The 21,439-nt window shown below is 41.0% G+C and overlaps 1 protein-coding gene across 5 annotated transcripts in view; it reads right to left on the bottom strand.

Moving 5' to 3' along the window:
- The window catches only part of WWTR1 (WW domain containing transcription regulator 1), a 217,737-nt gene that overhangs the window by 13,163 nt on the left and 183,135 nt on the right, over nt 1-21,439 (bottom strand). For all 5 annotated transcript variants that reach the window (XM_025375094.1, XM_025375096.1, XM_025375095.1 and 2 more), the window contains one exon: nt 13,252-13,454. In XM_025375094.1, coding sequence (XP_025230879.1) covers nt 13,252-13,454 — 203 coding nt within the window. The remainder of the gene's footprint in view (nt 1-13,251; nt 13,455-21,439) is intronic.

Below are 21,439 nucleotides of genomic sequence, written 5' to 3'. Positions count from 1 at the left end.
CCCAAACTAAGGTTAGGCCTTTCCCCATATTTATGCCTATCAGTTTCCCACTTTCCATGCTGAAGTCATTGGTCTCACTGTCCCTCAAACCGTAAAACCATGGCTACAATGGCAAACAGAACATTTAGGACTTCTAAATTACAGTATCTTTGTTAGATCTTTCCAGCCCTAACACGCTGTGACTTTAGAGGGTAACTGCTGTCTAGACAAGTCCTAGTGAAGTCATCGGCTATAAAAATTTTCAGTTACTAGAGTTCGTTGTGCTGTTACAAACCATGAGAGAACTGATTGATTTAAAAAAAAAAACAACTGTATTGTTAACTTATACTGAAATAAATCTTCTAGCTGGAAAGGGTCTCTGGCTCACTTCTGTTCATCTAAATTGCAAATAATCGAATACTTAACTAACAAATTTTATTCAGGAATCTATAAAAAGCAAACCAAAAAATGGAGATTTTTTTTGGTAAGAAGTTATTTTCATTCACCATCTAAATCTTGGAAGTGCCTTCTGAATAAACCTAGAAAAATCAAGTGACTTTCTGATAGTTGTTTTTAACATGGCAGGCAGGGTGCATTAGAAACCTTATTATCCAACCAAAGTTTTCCTGAAAGCCTCAGGAGCAACAAGGACTGAATCTGGCATAAAAAGCCTGGACCCCACCAGTCCCCATCCCTCAAGCACACTCACATACCCTGAGCCACAGTTTGAAAAAATGTACCTTGTCAATGGTAAATTTCTAGTACTTTATTAACCATAAATGCAAGAATCTTTTGACTCATAACCTCATTATCCAAAAACATGAACTTTACTAGAATATTCCATTTTTCAATCATTCTGAATAAATGTGGGAGTTTACCTCTAAACAAAGACACTTTTAATATAAAAGTTGATGAGATGGCTGCATTCCTTTCTATTTGACAAACTTTTATCAACATAAGTCCTAAGAATAAAAGTTGAGGCTGGGCAGTGGCTCAAGCCTGTAATCCCAGCACTTTGGGAGGCCGAAGCAGGTGGATCACGAGGTCAGGAGATCGAGACCACCCTGGCTAACAAGGTGAAATCCCGTCTCTACTAAAAATACAAAAGTTAGCCGGGCGTGGTGGCATGCACCTGTGGTCCCAGCTACTTGGGAGGCTGAGGCAGGAGAACCACTTGAACCCGGGAGGCAGAGGTTGCATTGAGCTGAGATTGTACCACTGTGCTTCAGCCTGGGCGACACAGCGAGACTCTGTCTCAAAAAAAAAGAATACAAGTTGAATCTGCAATTACCAGGAGTTCTAAATTTAGATATAGTAAGAATCATTTCTGGAACTTCATGGGATAAAAAAAATACATTATGTATAACACGTATGAATTGTTATCTGTAATGATATATAAAATAAGAACAAATATCAAAAATTAGATAGAAAACAAATAGTTCTAAACTTTCCTATTAATTTAAATTACTCCTAGCTATTTCTACTAAATAAAACAGAAAATAATGTTTGTGTGTCTAAATATATAAATAAAATATCTAAATAAAATTTAAAGGATTATTCATGATAACCAAAGCTGAAAAACCTATACTACATTGCAGGAAATGTTTCACTGTGCCATTTCACATTTGTTCCATCTATTTTAAATCAAAGAGAACAGAAGCTCTATTCTCCAGCCCTGATGTTTCCCTAACTACCCTGAAGACTTAACCACCAAGTCATCCTAAGGGCAAATGTTGCCTTCTGTCTGTAGGGGGCTCACAGTATCATTTTCTACCTTCAACTGACTAACAAATGAGAGAGAAATCAGAAAGGGTGTTGAATGTGCCCAGAATGACTGCCCCCCTTTTTTTTTTTTTTTTTTTTTTGAGATGGAGTCTCACCTTGTCACCCAGGCTGGAGTACAGTGGCGTGCTCTCGCCTCACTGCAACCTTTGCCTGCCAGGTCAAGCAAGTCTCGTGCCTCAGCCTCCTGAGTAGCTGGGACTATAGGCATGTGCCACCACGCCCAGCTAATTTTTGTATTTTTAGTGGAGATATGGTTTCGCCATGTTGCCCATGCTGGTCTCAAACTCCTGGCCTCAAGTGATCTGCCCGCCTTGGCCTCCCAAAGTGCTGGGATTACAGGAGTGAGCCACTGCACCCGGCCTGAATAATAGCTTTGAAATATAAATTAGGCCAGTCTGAGAAAGTTATTATTTATAATACAACACTTTGTCTAAGATTATTCCAAAATCATTCTTCGGTCACAAGTTATTTCACATAGCAGCCAAAGTAAAGCTCATGTGGCCCCCTGCTCTAAAGCCACCTGCTTCTTGTTCCACCTGGATGGTAAATAGAGGCAGGTCCTCGCTGCAGACCACCACACCCTGCATAACAGCACTGGCCACCCTTTCCTCCCATGTCTCTGATGTGCTCCCCTCCTTCACCCTCTTCCAGTCTCCCAGTTTCTCTGCTGCTCCTCCCACCTCCTGCACCTGCACCAACTGTTCCCTCTTCTTGCAAGATGTTCCTCGGATCTTCCTAAAGCTTATTCCCTCACTTAATGCCTGCCTCTTACAGATATCATCTCTTCCGAGATGCTCCTACGTCACTCCTGCCTAAAATAGCCTCACCCCTGTCATTTTTCTGTCTCTTAATCTGCATTAATTTTCTTCAATGCAACTTAGGTCTTCATTCTCTGTCTTTCCTACTAGAATGTAAGCTCCACGAGGGAAGGGTCCTTGTTTGTCATGTTCACTCCTACATCCCAACTACCTTAACAGTGCTAGGCATACACTGGGTACTTGGAAATACAAACTAAAAACATGCAATCTCACCTCAATCACGAATATGAGTGAAATAATAGCCTGTTGTATACAATCCAACTAGCCAGGTGAAGACTCCATCCTCAAGAAATGGTCCTGTTGCATTCTTTCCTGCCCCTAACATAGGATGAGCAGGAGGGCCAAGTGGTCAGAAGCTAGATGCTTGAACTGGAACCCTGGTCCTGCTATCTAACAGAAAGTTACTTAGCCCTCTGTTCTTCATTTGTAAAGTGGGGATGATAATAGCACCCACCCAAGAAGGTTGCTGTGATGATAAGGCAGGATAACACTACAAGGTGCTTAGATCACATAATAAATGCTGAAGGAATTATTATTCTTATTTCATTTTCTGAATTCCAATCTCAAAAAACCAAAATAAACAATTTTAAGTCACACTGTCATGTGGAACTGATCCACTTTAAGTGGTGAGAGGTTTCTTCCTGGTCAACTTTCACCTTGGAGGGATTAAACCAAAGTGTGAAATTCATAATGGTCACCAAGGCTAAGAAAACAATTTTTTCAAACGAGGAAAGGTTTATAAACCATTTTTATATAACATAAAATTTGTTCTGAATATAAATGGAGAGTAGCGAGATGTTTTATTTCACTTAAAGTTTATATTACAAGTTCTGTATTTAGAACTTTAAAAATTCTAGCCTTTTTTTGAATGAAAATACTTTCTTATTTCAACTCATGAACTGAAAGAGAAAAAGAAACAGTACAAAACCCGAGGTCTGAAAATAAAAGGGGTTAGTAACCTCACCAACATGTTCCCATCCAAACAGGGGAAGGTTTTGTTTTACACTAAATGTAGGTATAAAATTAAAGCCCAGACCCAGTAGGATTTGGACTGCCACGTGACATCCACTACTCTTGCATGGGTAAAAATGCAAACATCTGACTTAGACCAAACAGCAGCAGTCAAAATGGATGAAACTAAAGCAGCTGAAGCAAAGGCAAAGACAGGCACGGGATGAAGTAAGCTTCCATGGAAACAGAGGGGTGACAGTTGGCCAAGGCTGGCTGAAGGCATGACTCCAGGCCTCTGCCGCTGAGCATCAGTGGTGCAGCTGGCTTCACTCAGCGCCCCATCCTTCCTCTGCCCCCTCTAGTCGAGGCAGGAAAACAAACGTTAAGCTGGCTTGTCACTCATTTCCCACTGTGCTCCAATTAAATAGGTATATTCAAAGATCCCTTCCAGGGTCCCCTCTGTGTCCACTCTGCCCTCCAAACAAATCTTCAGTTTCCTAGACCAAGCTCAAAACCTACTTTCCATCTCAAGAAGCAGGTCATCATTGCTCCTCTAGCTATTCCAACTGACCTCTTCCTCCAATCAACCTTCAAGTGCAAGGCTGCATCCAGGCCCCTACCCAACACTTTACCTTAACTGAAATCTTTACAAAGAGTGACCAGAGAACAATCAGGATAGCGACGGGTCAGGGCATCACATCCTATGAAGAAGCATGGGGCTATTTAACCACAGGGGAAGACTAGAAGGGCACACAGTGGCTCTCAAACTATTAATGAACTGTCACAGGAAAGAAGGAAGATCTCTTCTAGCCTAGATTTGAGGCAGATACGATGAAGGGCTTTCTAGTTATCAGTTCAGTGCAGGAACTGCTTGCTTCTCAATTCTCCAGGCTATTAGCCACTGGAATTCTCAAACAGTAGTTGGGGTTTAATGCTATTAGACATGTCGAGAGCTTGGCACTGAAAAGGCAGCATGGCACAGGAGAAAAACTGTCTTTGGAACCAGAAAGATTGGAGTTCAAATCCCAGTTCAGCTACTACATGTTGTGGCATCTTGAACTAAATTCTTAACCTTTCTTGATAGTTTGTTTATCTGGAAAAAAAAAAAAAAAAGGTGGTTTATAAGACTGATCTTGCTGGGATGCTACAAAGATGAGAAAGCATATTTATAATGGACCTGGCACAGTGAGGCAGTCAACAGAACAAGCTACTGATAGTGTTAAATGGTGTGGGAGGCAGAGATATTAGCTAAAAATTGCATATTGCTTACTGCGTGTGAAACACTGTTCTAAGCCCTTTAACATGTTATTTCCCATCCTGGCTAACACAGTGAAACCTTGTTTCTACTAAAAATACAAAAAATTAGCCGGGCATGGTGGCATGTGCCTGTAGTCCCAGCTACTCGGGAGGCTGATGCAGGAGAATTGCTTCAACCCAGGAGGCGGAGGTTGCAGTGAGCCGAGGTTGCGCCACTGCACTCCAGCCTGGGCGACAGACTGAGACTCCATCTAAAAAAAAAAAAAAGAGAGAGAGAGAGAAAAGAAGAAGAAAAAAAACATGCTATTTCATCTCATCCTCATGACAACCCAGTTATCTCCATTTTATAGATAAGGAAACTGAGGCCCAGTTTGTGGCAAAGTCTCAGTGAGGCAGAGAAAGACAAGTTGAGGTTGGCAGACCTCAAATTGTCAATCCTTTCACCTACTGGCTGTGAGAACTGGGCAAGTTACTTCATTTTTCCGAGCCTGTTTTCCCAGCTATAAAATAGAAATTCCAACCCCTCTACCTCAGACAGGTCAGAGGAAATTTTATGAAACAGCCGATTTAACTTTCCTGAACATAGTTTTCCTCCCTTGAACAGGGCAACAGAATGAACTGGACATATTCAATGATAGTTTTCAATGTATGTGAGTGGAGCTCATGTCCTAGGAATTCACAACCCATCAAGCAAAGTTATAAATTCCGATTTTGAGGGCACTTTTCAGAAGGAAAGCTCGCCCTGCTAACCCTGATGCAACCCTCCTCTGACAAATTTATTTTCTGTCTATGTCCAAGCTTGGGGTGGAAAGACTTGCAAAATAAGGGCTCAAGAATCTCTTGGTGAGTTTGTGGTCATCTATCTCGCTCTCTGAAGTGAGTAATTATTTATGGGTTAAAAACACCCTTTCCTAGCAGCTGGAGGACGGGTGATATGTAAAATATCTGGAGAAGTAAGCATGTGAAAGACAAATGATGATTTGTGAGCTGAAGGTGTCCCTGGAAGCAAACCTCAAACCTCCTTTTCTTCCAGGTCGTTGGCCTGCAGCTTGCCTGTGGAATAAACCAACAGAGGAGGTGAGAAAGTAAACAGCAGCTGAAAGCATCTGTAGCTCTGTCCTGCCTTGGCTGAGGGAACACTCTGCCAGCCAGCTCCTGCCCTCACCAGAATGCACTTCAAAAGGGAAACAAATGACAATCAGCTCTTCAGAGGCTGCTCTGCTTGATTTAAGTGTGTGTGGCCAGGGACTCTGCAAAAATGGAAGATTGGATTGTTTTAATTATAAAGGCTGGGGTGAGTAGGAAAAAAAAATGAAAAAAAAAAAAAAAGACAGTATTGTGAAATCCCAGTATTAAAATAGTTATTCTGGATGCAGAGAAATTGCTTTCTCTGCCAAAACCCTGAAGGACTTCAGAGAGAGAATGCTGAATTATTTATCTTCTTTACTGGGCGGGGTGGGGTGGCGGGGGAGAGACAAAACAAAATTACTGATGTATATCTTTTTTTAATTCAGTGCCAAGGGATTCTAGAAATGCACTGTCACACTTCCCGGAGACTCTCTTTTTGAAACAACTCATCACTAATGCTCACTTGCCACATTGTCCCTATAAAAGAACAATCGAAACTGCAATACTTTTAGGAAGGCATTTATTAAGTCTGTCATTATTATCTATGGTCTATTTGTTGCTCTTTTTACTCAGAGTGCATAAAACAAATTTGTATTATTCCACAATTGGTTTCTGTTGTCCCTTCAAATCACATTAAAGAAAACATTATAATTTAGATGCTCTTCTGTCTTCACTTAAAAAAAACGAAGGCTGAGGCCTGGTGCAGTGGCTCACACCTGTAATCCCAGCACTTTAGGAGGCCAAGGTGGGCGGATCACTTGAAGCCAGGAGTTCGAGACCAGTCTGGCCTACATGGCAAAACCCTGTCTCTACTAAAATACAAAAAATTAGCCAGGCATGGTGATGCGCACCTGTCATCCCAGCTACTCAGGAGGCTGAGGCAGGAGAATCACTTGAACCTGGGAGGTGAAGGTTGCAGTGAGCCAAGATTGCGCCACTGCACTCCAGCCTGGGTGATGAAGTGAGACTGTGTCTCAAAAAGAAGAAAAAGAAAAAAAAAGACTTGAATTGATACTATTATTCAACAACAAGGGCACACTGGGACATTTTGGAAAATGGATTATTTCTGGGACGTGTAGGCAAATAAAACACTTGACACAAGCTAGAATGGAGGCTCTGTGAGGGAAGGGGCTGGGTCTGTTGTTAACAGTTGCACATTTAATGCCTAGAGCATTTGTAAAACAAATATATGAATGAATGAACTTAAATAGCCAAGCTTATACAGAGGGATTTATAGATTCACAAAATGTTAGACTACATGACCTCTGCTAACCCAGTCAAGTCTGAAACCTAATGCTACGAAATGCTTTTCTAAAATTTAAATAGTCCTCTGTTCTGAAGCAAAGGCTATGAAATAGCCCTACATTTATGCTTCATGATCTGCTCCAAAGTGACACTTGCCTAGCTCGCTAAAAAGCTACTCTTTGCATGAAAAAAAAAAAACAAACAAAAAAAAACCCAGCCTCAGAACCTTCCCGAGGCCAGCGCTGCTCACAGCCAGGTGTGTCCCCCTCCAGGAGCCCTCTGTCAGGATGGCTGTGCGAGGTCAGCCAGCTGGCCCGCCTGGCCTGGTGGCTGTCAAGCCCGGCAGAAATCCCACAGACCTGCCAAAAGAATTCCGAGGCCTCCCTCTTTCCTAGTCCCTGTTGCCCCGGTGACCGGAAACCAGGCTTAGTCAGCATTTTTGTTTCACAAACTGCATTCTCCTGTCCCTCAACCACCCCCACTCCAAAAAAAAAAGGTTGAGGGTAAAAGCAGGGCTGAATTTGCTTGGGAATAATGATTTCTCTACAAGGCAGCCCCATTGAAGGGACAAGGGGGAGCTAAGGCTTTGCCACTTACTCATCTTCCAGGTTCTGGTCCTCGAGCTTAAAATCTTCCAGACAGATGGCCCCAAACCATTATATTTAAATGAATAATACACATGAAAAGAAATACTCCTTCAGGTAAAGCCATATGCCTGTTTTCATGTCAAGGAATTGTTCTTTTAGATAAACAGGCACTGACAAGCCTGTTTCTCAATGTCTTACCCGTGACTACAATTTCCCACTTCATTTGGTAAAGCTGCAATCATGCCTTTTAGGATACTGAGCAAATATTGCATTGAATTTTTCAGTTGTAACAACAGAATATTCTGTAGTCATTGTGGGTGTGTGTGGCTCATGACTTTTAAAAATTTATGTACGGCCTGTTGTAGAAAGGATTCTAGGCGCTTGGAATGGGTACATACAAAGTCACAGCACAACTTCACAGCTGACACAGAATAAACAAATCATTTCTCAATATATTAAGAAGAGGCAACAAAACAGTATTAAAGTATGCTACCACTTTTGTCTTTTAAAAAACAAAGTAGACACATTGATACACATGATACATACAAAAACACTAGAAAGAAATCATCAACATATTGACAGTTGCTCTTTCTAGGTAAGAGTATAGGTGATTATAATTTCCTTTTTTGTTGCTTAGTATTTTATACATTGTGTACCATAAACATATGTTTTGTCTTTTCGTGTATAGCAATTAATTTTCTTTTATTATCTTTTTGCTTACATACAGTAAAATTCACTCTTTGTGGTATACATGTCTGAGTTTTGACAAATGCATAGAGCTGTGAAATAGCCACCACAACCAAGATACGGAACTGTGCCATCTGCCCCACAATTCCTCAGTGCTGCCCCTTTGGAGTCTCCTCTTTCTCTATTGCCAACCCTAATCTCTTCTCTGTCCCTATAGTTTTGTTCATCCAGAATGTCACATAAATGGAATCATACAGGATGTAGTTTTGGGTGGAAGTCTGGCTTCTTGCACTTGGCAAAAATACTTTTTTAAAATCTTAATCACAAAAGTAACTCAGTAATTTATATATATATATATATTCTTTTTTTTTTTTTTTTTTTTTTTTGAGACAGAGTCTCACTCTGTTGCTCAGGCTGGAGTGCAGTGGCTCGATCTCAGCTCACTGCAACCTCCACCTCCCAGGTTCAAGCGATTCTCCTGCCTCAGCCTCCTGAGTAGCTGAGACTACCAACACCTGCCATTATGTCTGGCTAATTTTTGTATTTTTAGTAGAGACAGGGTTTCACCATGTTGGCCAGGCTGGTCTCGAACTCCTGACCTCAAGTGATCCCCCCACCTTGGCTTCCCAAAGTGCTGGGATTACACGCATCAGCCACCACACTTAGTCAGGAATTAAAATTTTTTTCTACTTAAAAAAAACCTCAACAAACAAAATTTTAATTTCCTTTAAAAAATGAAGAGAAAGCAAACCTTCAATAAGAATTGCTTTTTTTTCTAGAGTTGCCATTTTTTTGGTGAACCTGAAGGAGCCTCACAGCCTTTGGGAAATTCAATAAAAATAAAAGAAAATTCTATCACGGACAAAGGACTTCCTTTCACAAAAATGCACTCTTTATGTCTTCCATGGTAGATGCCTGTTGACAGTGGGAAGAGGTCTACTTTCTTGATACGGCTGTGTACTGCAGGCCTGGTGGGATCCCCTCATGTTCCCTGGTACCCCTCTACTTGGAGAGTGTCTGCCATATTTCAAGACAATTCATCAATTATCAGATACAAGTAGCTCAGCTCTGTTGCTACAGCAGCCAATGCTAAATTGGAGGGACCGCATTTAAGAAAATTCTCCTACTTCGGAAGATTCCTTATCAGCAGAGATAGCAAACCTTACTGGCTCTTTTGATCCTAATTCTGTAGATGGTAACAGTTTGTTGACCTGAGGGGTCAGTGGAAAGAAAAAGGAGTATCTGATGCTCACTTTCACAGAACTCTGCTCAGGTGCATCTGGTCTCAATTCCAGTAATGAAAGTCAAAGATGGTAGCCACTGGGTCCCTCCGAAGCAGGGACTGGTTTTAATTTACCCTTCTGGCCATGAATTTGGATTAGAGTTAATTATTTTTCCTTCTCTGCTAAAATACAAGTTATCTGAAGGCAGTCACGTCCCATTTACCTGTCTATTATTTTCTACTAAATAAATATTGACTGAATGAATGAAGAGATAAAGGAATGAAGGAAGGAAAAAATACGAGCTTCCGTACTGAAATAATGAAGGCTCGCTTTAGAGTTGTAATCAAAGATCCTCAGATCCATTTTGTTAATATCCTAGCATGATTTTAATGCCAATGAGTTAATAGGTGAACCTTTGGCATTGCGGTATACATCAAATCATGCAACGAGGACCAAAGAGTTGTTTTTTTCATGGCACAACATCATCAAACTATATGCCTAGTGGAATAATGGCATAGCAGAAGGAACAGGAAGAAAACTGAAACAATATTTATATAGCATATTCTCCATAAGGACCTTTCAGATTCGTCGTATCATTCAAGAATGATAAACTATAGACAGCAGTGATAATGTATTAATAATTAGGGGATAAATTCATCTACTTATTAAATTTTGCCAGCCTCCCTTTCTACTGTAGAAAGAGAGCATAGCCTGGGGCCTTGCTCCCAGAGAGGCTCGGATGGTAGAAGGGCAGGTAGGTCTAGGCCTACCTGCAGGGCATGGGTCCCAAGAAGACAGGCTGTGCAATTAAGGCCGCCTACAAGCAAGAGGAGAGCCAGTGTAATTACAAACTGTCCACTGAGCAAGGGATATTCAGGCAGTTGTTGACTACCCAGGACATAGGGGTAGGATAGACAGAACAAACAGAAGCCTACAGATAACCTTTAAATTTCACCAGGACCACCATTTCCCCCATCTCTCCAAATTCCTACCATATGCCGGAAGGCAACTAAACAAGTGAGCCAAAGAGCACTTTTAATTCCAGTCCATTTCCCGCTGCTGCCATGGCTTAGGTTCAAAAAGTGAAGCAGGGAATCACCAAAAGAGTTCAAAAACTCCACCAAGATGAAACACACAGTCCACACCTGAATATTGAATAATCAGGCATCCTGATAAACGCCCCAGAAAACTATTATAGAACACTCCAATGCCATTAATTATATGGTCTTAAATCCTATCTTTGACAATCAGGAGCATGCTGCTTCTGCATGTGGAAGAAATCTGTCATGATTAAAAAGTCTATTTAGACCTTTTCCTGTACTCCATAACAAAAATAAAAAGGCATCAGAACACCAGAACCATCCACTCCACCATTCCATCTCCTCCTAACTACAAACACACACACACACACACACACACACACACACACACACACACAGAGTCAAGGCTGAACTACGTGAGCCTCTGTGAGCAAATCTGGACAACCTTTTCTCCTGCTTCATACACACTGCAATTGCTCACTAAGATGCAGCACAACGCCCCGCGTTCCACAGCCTCCAAGGATCAGCATTTAAGGAACTTGGTTGGCATTTCTGTAATATGAACCATCAGTACTACATCCTGGTTCAAAGGCACTTACAGCTAGAATAAAAGAAACAATTTGGGGCACTTTTCCCACTCCTTTTCAGAAATACTTTCTGTGGGAAAGAAGGTGGGGAAGCAAGAGAAAGAGAAACACAACCGCAAAAACAGAGAAGCAGGTCATTCTTTGTAGAATGGTCACATCTTTGTGTAAAATGCTGTTGGAATACTGTTTACCCTACATTATAAAATAGAAAAATTATTCCAAATAAAATTATTATTCAAAGACAGAAAACCATTAATAACACAATTATTTCCCATCAAGAAATATGACACTATATATCTAAAATCAGTATAAACAACCGTTAGCCTGAAATAACTGTGAAAGTTCAAACATAAATCCTCAGGGTAAAAAAGACAACTGTAGTTACCTAATTATTAAGTTGTATGCCTCAAATTTGGAGGAAAGTTCAGCTGAGCAACAAAGCACAATTTATATTCATTTTCCTCATTTTCAAAGACTATATCTGAGAAATGATTTTAACTTACCATGCATTTTAAACCTCACCCAATACAGATTTCTTATATCCCGGAATTTATTTGATGAGAAATACATTATTCATTTATGGAAGTCAATGTGTATTTCTGAAAGCATCAAATGTAGCTTTTAAAAAACAGCGTTTACTCTAACATGCTCAGTCCTTTGCTCTGCTCCAAGAAAGTTCTCTGGAATGTTAAAACTACTTATTTCTCTGATTTCTCTAAAGTAGCAAAAGGAAGTTATTCACGTATCTTGCTTCATGTGAGTCACAAAACAAAGTCTGCAAAGTTAAAACAAGAAACTGAAGCTTTTCTTCCCAAAATGTAGCCAGAAAAAAAGTATGAGACCTGCAAACATGGATTATATTAGTTTAGCAACACAGAAGAAAGAATTCTGCTCTTCCATAGACCAAGCCACTGAAACAGGGAGAGAACTGTAGGTTCTTTTAGGGATTCTCTTGTAATCGTTTTTGAAGTACAGCACTGAGCCTGACCCACAGAGGGCACATGGTAACATACTCCTGAGTGAGGGAATAAAAAGTGAATGAATGGAGTATGGCACAAAAGTGCCTGATTGATGCCCAGGCATCAATCAGAGCACTCTGTTGGAGTCCATATACAAACCACTTTCCCTTCTCATTCTTCCTTCAGTTTCCCTCTTTTTCATGCTTTGTGGTGGACCAAGATTCTTTGTCATTTCTTTCGAGGAACATCCACTCCACTATCTGCTTGAATCTAGGGCAGTTCTCTGTGACTTACTTTGACCAAAAGAGTATGGCAAAAGCGACTCCATGACCGTTTCCAGAGCCAGGCCCCAGGAAATTGGCAACTTCTACTTCCTGTCTCTTAGAATGCTTTTTCTTGGAAACCCAAGCTGCTGTGTAATAAGTACCACTACTCTGAGATCGCCACACCATAGATCCCAGGCTTTTGTTCCAGCTAAGCCCAGTCTTCCAGCAATCCTCACCATCATGCCACCCACTTAGGTAAAGCCATCGTGAACTAGGCAGACCAACCCACCTACCAGTTGAATACCACTAAATGACCTCAGTCAATGCCATGTAGAGCAGAAGAATAGCCCCAGGTGAGCCCCTTTTAAATTCTGACCCACAAAATTGTGTGATATGACGAAATGGCTATTTAAGCAACTACATTTTGGAATAATTTGTTACACAACAACAGACTCTTATCTCTCTACTTTCTCCTTTCTCTCCTCCTAAAGACTAGCAGTGGAAGTCAAAGGCAGCATGATAATACAGCTCATCCTTGTACTCTTAAACTTGGTTCTGAAAATGCAGGCAGAACACTGAGAGAAGAAACTAGATTCTAATCAAGAGGCTTGGAGTAGGGCTTGGAGCCCTATTCTCTCTTTTTCTCTAGAAGCATTACCCTGAAGGTAAGCAGCTACCTATCCATCAGCTTTGGCACCAAGGCCAGGGAGCCTCCACCAGACACCATGGAAGGCCATACCTGCCTCATGAGCTCCTCTTGGCGCATTCGAATCCTTTCTCTCTCCATCTGGATTCTCTGAAGGCGCAGTTTCTGCTGCTGCTGCTGCTGAGTGGTCAGCGCATTGGGCATACTCATGAGCCCTGCAGGTGGGTTCTGAGTGGGGTGGTTCTGCTGGCTCAGGGTACTGGGGGCCATCTGCTGCTGGTGTTGGTGATTCATCACTGCAGGAGGGAAGAACATACAGATTAATGACCAGGGCCCACAATACCTTATCAAAAATAGACCATCAGAATGTTTTGTGCTTTGGAGTATAGATTCCTGAGATTCCTTCCAAAGTACTTTCCTGTTAACCATTACTGTTTAAGTAATTATTACCTTAATTCAATTCATGGAGGCTCAAATACTGGCCCCAATCCTGACTCATCTAGTCTCGGCTTTTGTTTGTGTTAAAATCTCATTTCACACTTCCCTGTCTAGAGTACACTTTAAGCCTTACATAGAACATAGTGGTCTAAAGCAAATTCCACAAAGGTTATCATAATTTAAGAGATAATTTCACCAGATCATCTGTGTGTGTGTGTGTGCGCGCATGTGTATACTTTTTCAGTTCATCTGTGTGTTTATGGCAGAGGTAAGGAGGGCATGTGATCTTTGGTACACGAACCAGTGAACTGATAAGTAACATGTACCACAAAGCACCTAGATCAGGAGCCGACATATAAAGAGGACTTCATTAATCCTTTGTTTGAAAAGCATGCCGCAAGGAAGCCTGAGCTATGAGCTAAACTCAGGAACAAATATCTGATTGAGAAAAAAATGTTTGTCTCTTCAAAGGGAGAAATTAGTGAGAAAAAAATTACGCAGAAATGCTAAAGATGTTGTGCCTGGATAAAGACATGAGAAATATTTTAAATTTTTTGAAAATTCTTTATTTATCTGCATTTAACAACCATACAGCATATAGAACTTCACTTTACGGCCAGGAGCAGTGGCTCATGCCTGTAATCCCAGCATTTTGGGAGGTGGAGGCGGGAGGATCACAAGGTCAGGAGATGGAGATCATCCTGGCCAACATGGTGAAACACCGCCTCTACTAAAATACAAAAAAATTAGCCGGACGTGATGATGCATGCCTGTAGTCCCAGCTACTCAGGAGACAAAGGTAGGGGAATCACTTGAACCCAGGAGGCGGAGGTTGCAGTGAGCTGAGATCGCGCCACTGCACTCCAGCCTGGCGACAAAGCGAGACTCTGTCTCAAAAAAAAAAAAAAAAAAAAAAAGGACTTCACTTTACAAAAATAATTTTAAAATCCTTAAATAAATTTTATAATTGGTATTTCTACAAAAATGCATTTTTAAAAGTGCTAGTTTTTCTCAAAATTGTTTACCAGTCAAATTTGCTTAACTTCTGCTGGGCAATGTCATGTAATGAAGAAAACCATGCTTTTCAGTCTATTTCCTCCTAGGTCAACATCAAAGACAAGAAGGTATAATTTTATATACTCACTTCATTTCTGAGAAAAAAATTCTCAAGTTTTGCTATATTTAGTATCACTAACTTTAAAACACTTAATAATATATGTATATTTTTATAATATTTCATATATATGTGTATGTTTTAAACATAGAGATGAGATCTCACTATGTTGCCTAGGCTGGTCTTGAACTCCTGGGCTCAAGCAATCCTCTCACCTTGGCCTCCCAAAGTGCTGGGATTGCAGGTGGAAGCCACCACATCCAGTGGCTTAAGTTAAATATTTTTAATCTTCAGTTTGCTATGGATATTATGTAGAAATATGATTTACAAGTAAATTTCCTTAAATGAATTTAAGTAGCCCAAACCTCGATATATTAAATGTATGTATTAAATGTATAATATATGTGTATATTTGAACAACATATATATATATATTTGAAAGACAATACCAACACTGAAGCTTTTCTAGAGAAGAATAGATTTCTTTGAGGAAGAATTCAATGGCAGAAATTTCTCCAGGATGGAGGTGAAGATGGGATAAAAACGTTCTTTTTTTATTCATACACTCACTGAAATTGTTATTGCAATTCCTGCTGTGTGTCGTGCACTGGGCTTAAACTTGGAAAAGTAGCTCCTGCCTTCATGAGAACTAACGGGCTGGTGGAAGGGAGGTATGAAGAAATGAGATGGATTTTTATGTGTGGCTTCTGGAATGTGAAACTGTTAGGCTACATAAGGAACCTGGGAGATTATCTAGTCCATCCTCTTATTTTATGGAATAGGGACTATAACCCAGAAAGGTTAAGGGATGTGCCCTGGTTAGTGGCAAGTAGAGCCAAGACCAAAATCGAGATCCTCTTGTACCCCGTCCAACTGTCCTTAGCCACCTTCTGTCGCATCTGAGACTGAAGAAAAGTAACAACTGCTGAAGCCTCAGAGCAACCCTGTACAGACAATCTGCTTTCAATTGTTTGCAAAAAAGTACCACACACATAGCAGGCCATCAAAATAGGGACCCAAATGTTGCTTGCGTTACTAAGAGGGAGGGTTCGAGGAGAGCCTGGATAGATTTACAACTCTGGGCCCAGTAACATGCTAGTAAAAGGGAAGATATCAGCGTATATTGCCTAGACAGTTAGGTTTCCCTCTTAGAATTAAGCCCGCCACCAAGGATTCTCACCTCCTGGCCCAATCCCAGGTACACAGGGAAAGCTCAGGAAACAATCTGATGAATGAATAAAACCAGTTGGGCATTTCTTACACTCTTAGATTAAGAACAAGAGAAAAAACAGTCATGATTGATGCTGAAAAACCTGAAATGAGTATTTCACTTCTAGAGCTTGTTATAGTATAATTACAACTTCTACTTGAAGGCCTGGGGTGGGAGGTAAAGGATTGTGCACAGATGGTGTCACAGGGAAAAAGTTCTCTTAAGTACAGATTCAAGTAAGACAAAATCCAGACATCCAGAAGGGTTTAATTCTTGAAACCTATGTCATCCAGGGAAGAGAGGCGCAGATGGAAGAATGATAATTATTTCAAGGAACAGCCATTTCTGAACCTTCTGTAAAAGTATGTTCTTACTAGTAGTTATATTTAATATGGTAGTATCTGATACATCTACTAAAGACAAAAAAGATGTCCAATAGTTCTGGTATCAGAAACCCCCAGGTTAGGAAAAAAAGGCTTCAAAGGCACAGGTTGTTAACCCCATGTTGTTGTTGTTGTTGTTGTTGTTTTGAGACAGAGTGTCACTCTATCACCCAGGCTGGAGTGCAGTGGTGCTATCTTGGCTCACTGCAACCTCTGCCTCCCAGGTTCAAGAGATTCTCCTGTCTCAGCCTCCCGAGTCGCTGAGATTACAGTCGTGTGCCACCCTGCCCCACTAATTTTTGTATTTTTAGTAGAGACAGGATTTTGCCATGTTGGCAGGGTGGTCTCCAACTCCTGGCCTCAAGTGATCCACCTGCCTCAGCCTCCCAAAGTGCTGGGATTACAGGCATGAGCCACCGCGCCCAGCCCTATGTTAATTTTTATGACTTTTAGATACTTTGAAAAATTTTAAAACTGACTCAGGCCTGGTAACTTACTGACATAACAAATTCTAGTAGGTCTATCATCAGTCACTTAGGTAGACTGCCCTTGTCGGTATACAAAATGCTGCATTGGGCGTACTCACCAGCAATGTACTGTGTTACTCAAAGCCACATAGCAACCAGATATTGCTCAGTAGATTTTATTAATATCTGAGTCCTAATCTGGGGGAGTTTCAGACTTGGAGAAGAGCTCTTCCCAAGCCATACCTATGGGAGTCTTCAAAACACTTGCCCCTACATGAGATATTCGCAGAAAGTAATGGTGGAGACATTGATTTCTTCCACTTAATTTAGATTTGATCTTTCAGACTAAACATCTCTCATTATTAACTGTAGAGTCTGGAAAAGAGTGGAACTTAGATGATAGCTTTGTTTTCAAAGTAAAGCACATACCAACAGAGCAGTTTGTACAAGGATATTCAAAACAGTATTGTTTATAATTGCAAAAGATTAAAAATGATCTTAATGTCCATCAGTGGGAGATATGGTCCATCCATTTAGAGAAACTCTGTATGATGATTCCAGTGTTTCTTAGAGATCGTCCAGAAGGGGAAAAGCCCAAAGGACACAACTGTATGTATAAGCATGTTACTATCTGCGATTAGAAAAGGTGGGGCATATTATGCATGTGCAGCAAATCTCCACAGAAGGATACACCTGAGACTGGCAACAGCAAGCACCTCTGCAAAAGAAACCGGGTATCAGGGATGGGAGATCTTTCTTCTCTTTTTCTGTACTATTTTAAGTTTTCCTACATGAATTTATCTTTTAATGTAAAACATAAGTGAAAATAAAAATTAAAAAGCATAAAACAAAAACATGGCCATGTAAGCATCAAACTCAATATTTTCTTGGTAGAATGAAAGAAAGAAGCCCCAAATTATCTGAAAAACAACAAATACAGCTTAGACTATAATCAAGACTGTCAAAGCTGAGACTCTGCTTGGTGCAACCTCTCCTTATGGAGATGAAGACACCAAAACTCAGAGAAAGTGAATTTTTTATCAAGGTCATAAAACTGGTCAGTATCGTAGAAGCCAGGCGACTTGACTCAACCGAGGAACCCACGATTCAACTTGCCTCTCTGCTCCCTCTAGTTGTTTAATTTCAAACCATACTGAACCATCATTGACATTGGAGCTAATGAGCTTCACTGGTGGTTGAGATTCTTTAAAACCACTGCTTTTGACATTGGGGGCAGAGGAGGCCTGAGGCAGAGAAAAAGAGAAACAGAGTCCTCAGCAGAGCATGGGAAGACAAAACATCTAAATTTGTGATGAACAAAATACTCCTTGGGATAATATTCCAGAACATTTTAGGGAGAGAACAATAGTTCCATTAAAAAAAAAAAAAAAAAAAAAAAAAGAGCTAGGTGAGGTCACTTACGCCTGTAATCCCAGCACTTTGGGAGGCCGAGGCAGATGGATCGCCTGAGGTCAGGAGTTCCAGACCAGCCTGGCCCACACAGTAAAACCCCGTCTCTACTAAAAATACAAAAAATTAGCTGGGTGTGTTGGCGGGTGTCTGTAATCCCAGCTACTTGGGAGGCTGAGGCGGCAGAATGGCTTGAACCCGGGAGGTGAAGGTTGCAGTCACCTGAGATCGCGCCATTGCACTCCAGCCTGGGCAACAAGAGCGAAGCTCGTCTTAAAAAAAAGAAAAGAAAAGTCAGAGTATTCCAAATGCAGTATCTGAGGCCAAGCCGGATTAGGGCAGACTGCCACAAACTGCCTCAAAAAGGCTAAAGACCTCGTCAGCTCTAGACTGTTGCCAGTCCCCACAGAAAGGAGTAACCCAAACAGAAGATTTCTCCATCGAAGCAGGAATGCATCAAAGCTAAAGCAGGGACATCTTTTCTGTTTTTCCTTCCAAGAGAGTCAGAATTTAAATTTAGATTCCCATTTATCTTTTTCTTTTTCATTGTTTTCATCTCCTTTTCCTTTTTTCTTTTCTTTTTTTTTCTTTTTGGAATAATTGGCTTTCTCTTCTGGGAAATTGATAAAACCATGCTCTGCAGATTTGTGACCAGAAACACTTAATTGGTATTATTCATTATAAAGGAAAACATAACCAAAAACAAAAACAAAAAACAAAACAAAACAAAAACCACCTGTGCCAAGGCATCTGAGATACAATTCAATGACTGTGTCCTTGGTGAAGCAAACGGTCAACACGGGAATGGGGAGGTGGTGGGGGTTATTCATGTTGGACATGACCCTCTGGTGAGTGCTGCCTGCGACAAGGATACACTTGGTCATTTCTACAAAGCTCTAAGTGTGTGTTCAAAGCGAGGAAGTTCCCTGGACTCAATTCTAAGCCGGCACAAGATTTGCTGTATAAGAAGCAAACATGGAAAAGGTAAAGGCTTCAATCCTGAACTTTTGCCTTTTGCAACACCAGGAAACAGAGAGCCACAGCTCATAGAGAAAGTGCTTTTGGCAGCTTCCCTAAGCCAGGAGCTGCAGACGATGAGGGAGGCCAGTGAATCAGAGGCTGCCCAGAGCGCCTCCTGGAATGTTTCACAAATGTCTTTTTGGCCTCAGCGGGTTTCAGTGGCTTGCTCTTCTATGTCCTGGGCTTGCTTCCCTCATTTTTAAAATAGGGTTTAGTTACACACATACACATATACAATGCCAAGTGAAGAAAACAAAACCATAAGGGTAAGCTCAAGTACGAAAACCATAGCAGACAGGCCTGTAAGGGGCTGGCTCTGAGTGGATTATGGAAAGAACAGCTGGCGCCCAGTGGCTAGAAGTCACACCTAAGCCCTAAGAAGACGCAGCAATTACTTGACTCCCTTCAAATCCTTCTCCCCAGTTCACATGTGAGTCTTGGAAAGTGAAGATGAATATCTTAGGCTAGTATGTGTTTCTTGTTGCATCTCCCCCCTCTCTCCTTTTGACAACAAACTTTTCAGTGGAGGTATCTCTACTCTTGGCACTTTGAGGTGAATTTAGCTGGGCGTGGTGGCGCATGCCTTTAATCCCAGCTACTCGGGAGTCTGTGGCAGGAGAATCGCTTGAACCCAGGAGGCAGGAGGTTGCGGTGAGCTGAGACCATGCCGTTGCTCTCCAGCCTGGGCAGCAAGAGCGAAACTCCATCTCGAAAGGAAAAAAAAAAAAAAGAGAGTAGAACAGGTAGAGGCTGATGTTGTTTTTAAAACCTGAATGCAGTCTCTTCAAAATAGGTAAATATGCAGCATTCAAAGACACATACTGGATAATGCACTTGGTATGGCATCTGGGAAACTTCCTCCTTGGAACAAGGGTTTAATTCAGTTTGATATTTGGGCAAGTTCATATAAACTTCATCAGAAACACTTTCCAGGAACCTAAACCCAACATGAGAGGGAAGCATAAGAGCTTCCAAAAGTTAGAATGCAAAGCTTTACAATCACCTCATTCTCTGTCTTCTCTGTCACAGAGGATGAGCAATTATCCTGGGTTGCCTGGGACTGAGGGGTTTCCCAGGACACAGGTCACAGTGCTAAATCTGGGGAAGTCCCAGGCAAATGGGATGGTTTGTCACTCTAGGCCTGTGGCCGCCCATGGACCTAGGGCTAACTCAGGGCAGCAGAACTCAAATTTCCTATTTCCACCCTAATGCCTTCCCTTAAAAAGAGAACCAGATGCCACTACAAAATGACCATTCATTATTCAGAACTGTCAGGCTATCCAGATTAGCTGTCAGTGCGTCCTCCCTAGATTATAACTAGGTGGTGGTCCTTTCATATCCACATTACATGATAATCGGAATGGGAATATTACATATTCATTTTCTCTGTAATTTTCAAAGGAAATCAAGCACTACTTATGACATTTATGTCACATATATGATATATGATTGCATTATATCACCCATAAACATGCACTTGGTTGAGTGTGAAAGTCAGGAAAACCTTTCCTGTTGGACTCCTGGTTGAGCCATACACCTGAAATGAAGCTCTTTTAAGAAACACTGAACTATTCTCTTCCTGTGATTTGAACTAACTCTCATATTCCTGGACTTGTGCTCTTTATAAAGAAGACCTGGGAAGAAGCCAAGTCTCCTCCTACCCCTCGGGACCAATCACAATGATACGGATCTTCCTTTCTTACAAAAATGGAACAAAAATAATTTTAGTGCATTTCAAATCTGATTAAGGCACAGAGTAGGCACTAAATACATTCTTCCTAAAGTAAGGTTAAGGGGGGTTAGAAATTGGTAACAAAATATCAGTTCCATTTATAGGAAAATGATCATCATAGGCTTTTTAAATTTCAAGTAGAAACATAATCAAGATGACAACTCAGAAAAAAAAATGGAAATGCCCCACCCGTAACTCTTCTTCTCTTGAGGATGCATTTGAACCCTTACCCCTAGAGTTTCATATGGGAATATTTAAAGAGTACCACATTCTAGTTGTTGCTTCCTCTTACTTCCAAAGCATAGTTCCCTGCCTAGCCCCATTTCATTTTGAGTTTCACTCATGATTTACAAACCCATCACTTTCCCCACAGCACTCATTACAGGTGAGGGCCATGTATTTACCCGACTTTGTGCTATCACCATAGAAATTCAGGATAGAAGGCTCGTAGTCCATTTAGACCAATGGTTCTTTCTTTTTTTTTTTTTTTTTTTTTTTTTTTTTTTT

The sequence above is a fragment of the Theropithecus gelada genome, chromosome 2, assembly GCF_003255815.1.
Source record: "Theropithecus gelada isolate Dixy chromosome 2, Tgel_1.0, whole genome shotgun sequence".
Lineage (NCBI taxonomy): Eukaryota > Metazoa > Chordata > Mammalia > Primates > Cercopithecidae > Theropithecus > Theropithecus gelada.
Note: the sequence above shows the minus strand (reverse complement) of the source record. Positions and strands in the feature narration are given on the sequence as shown.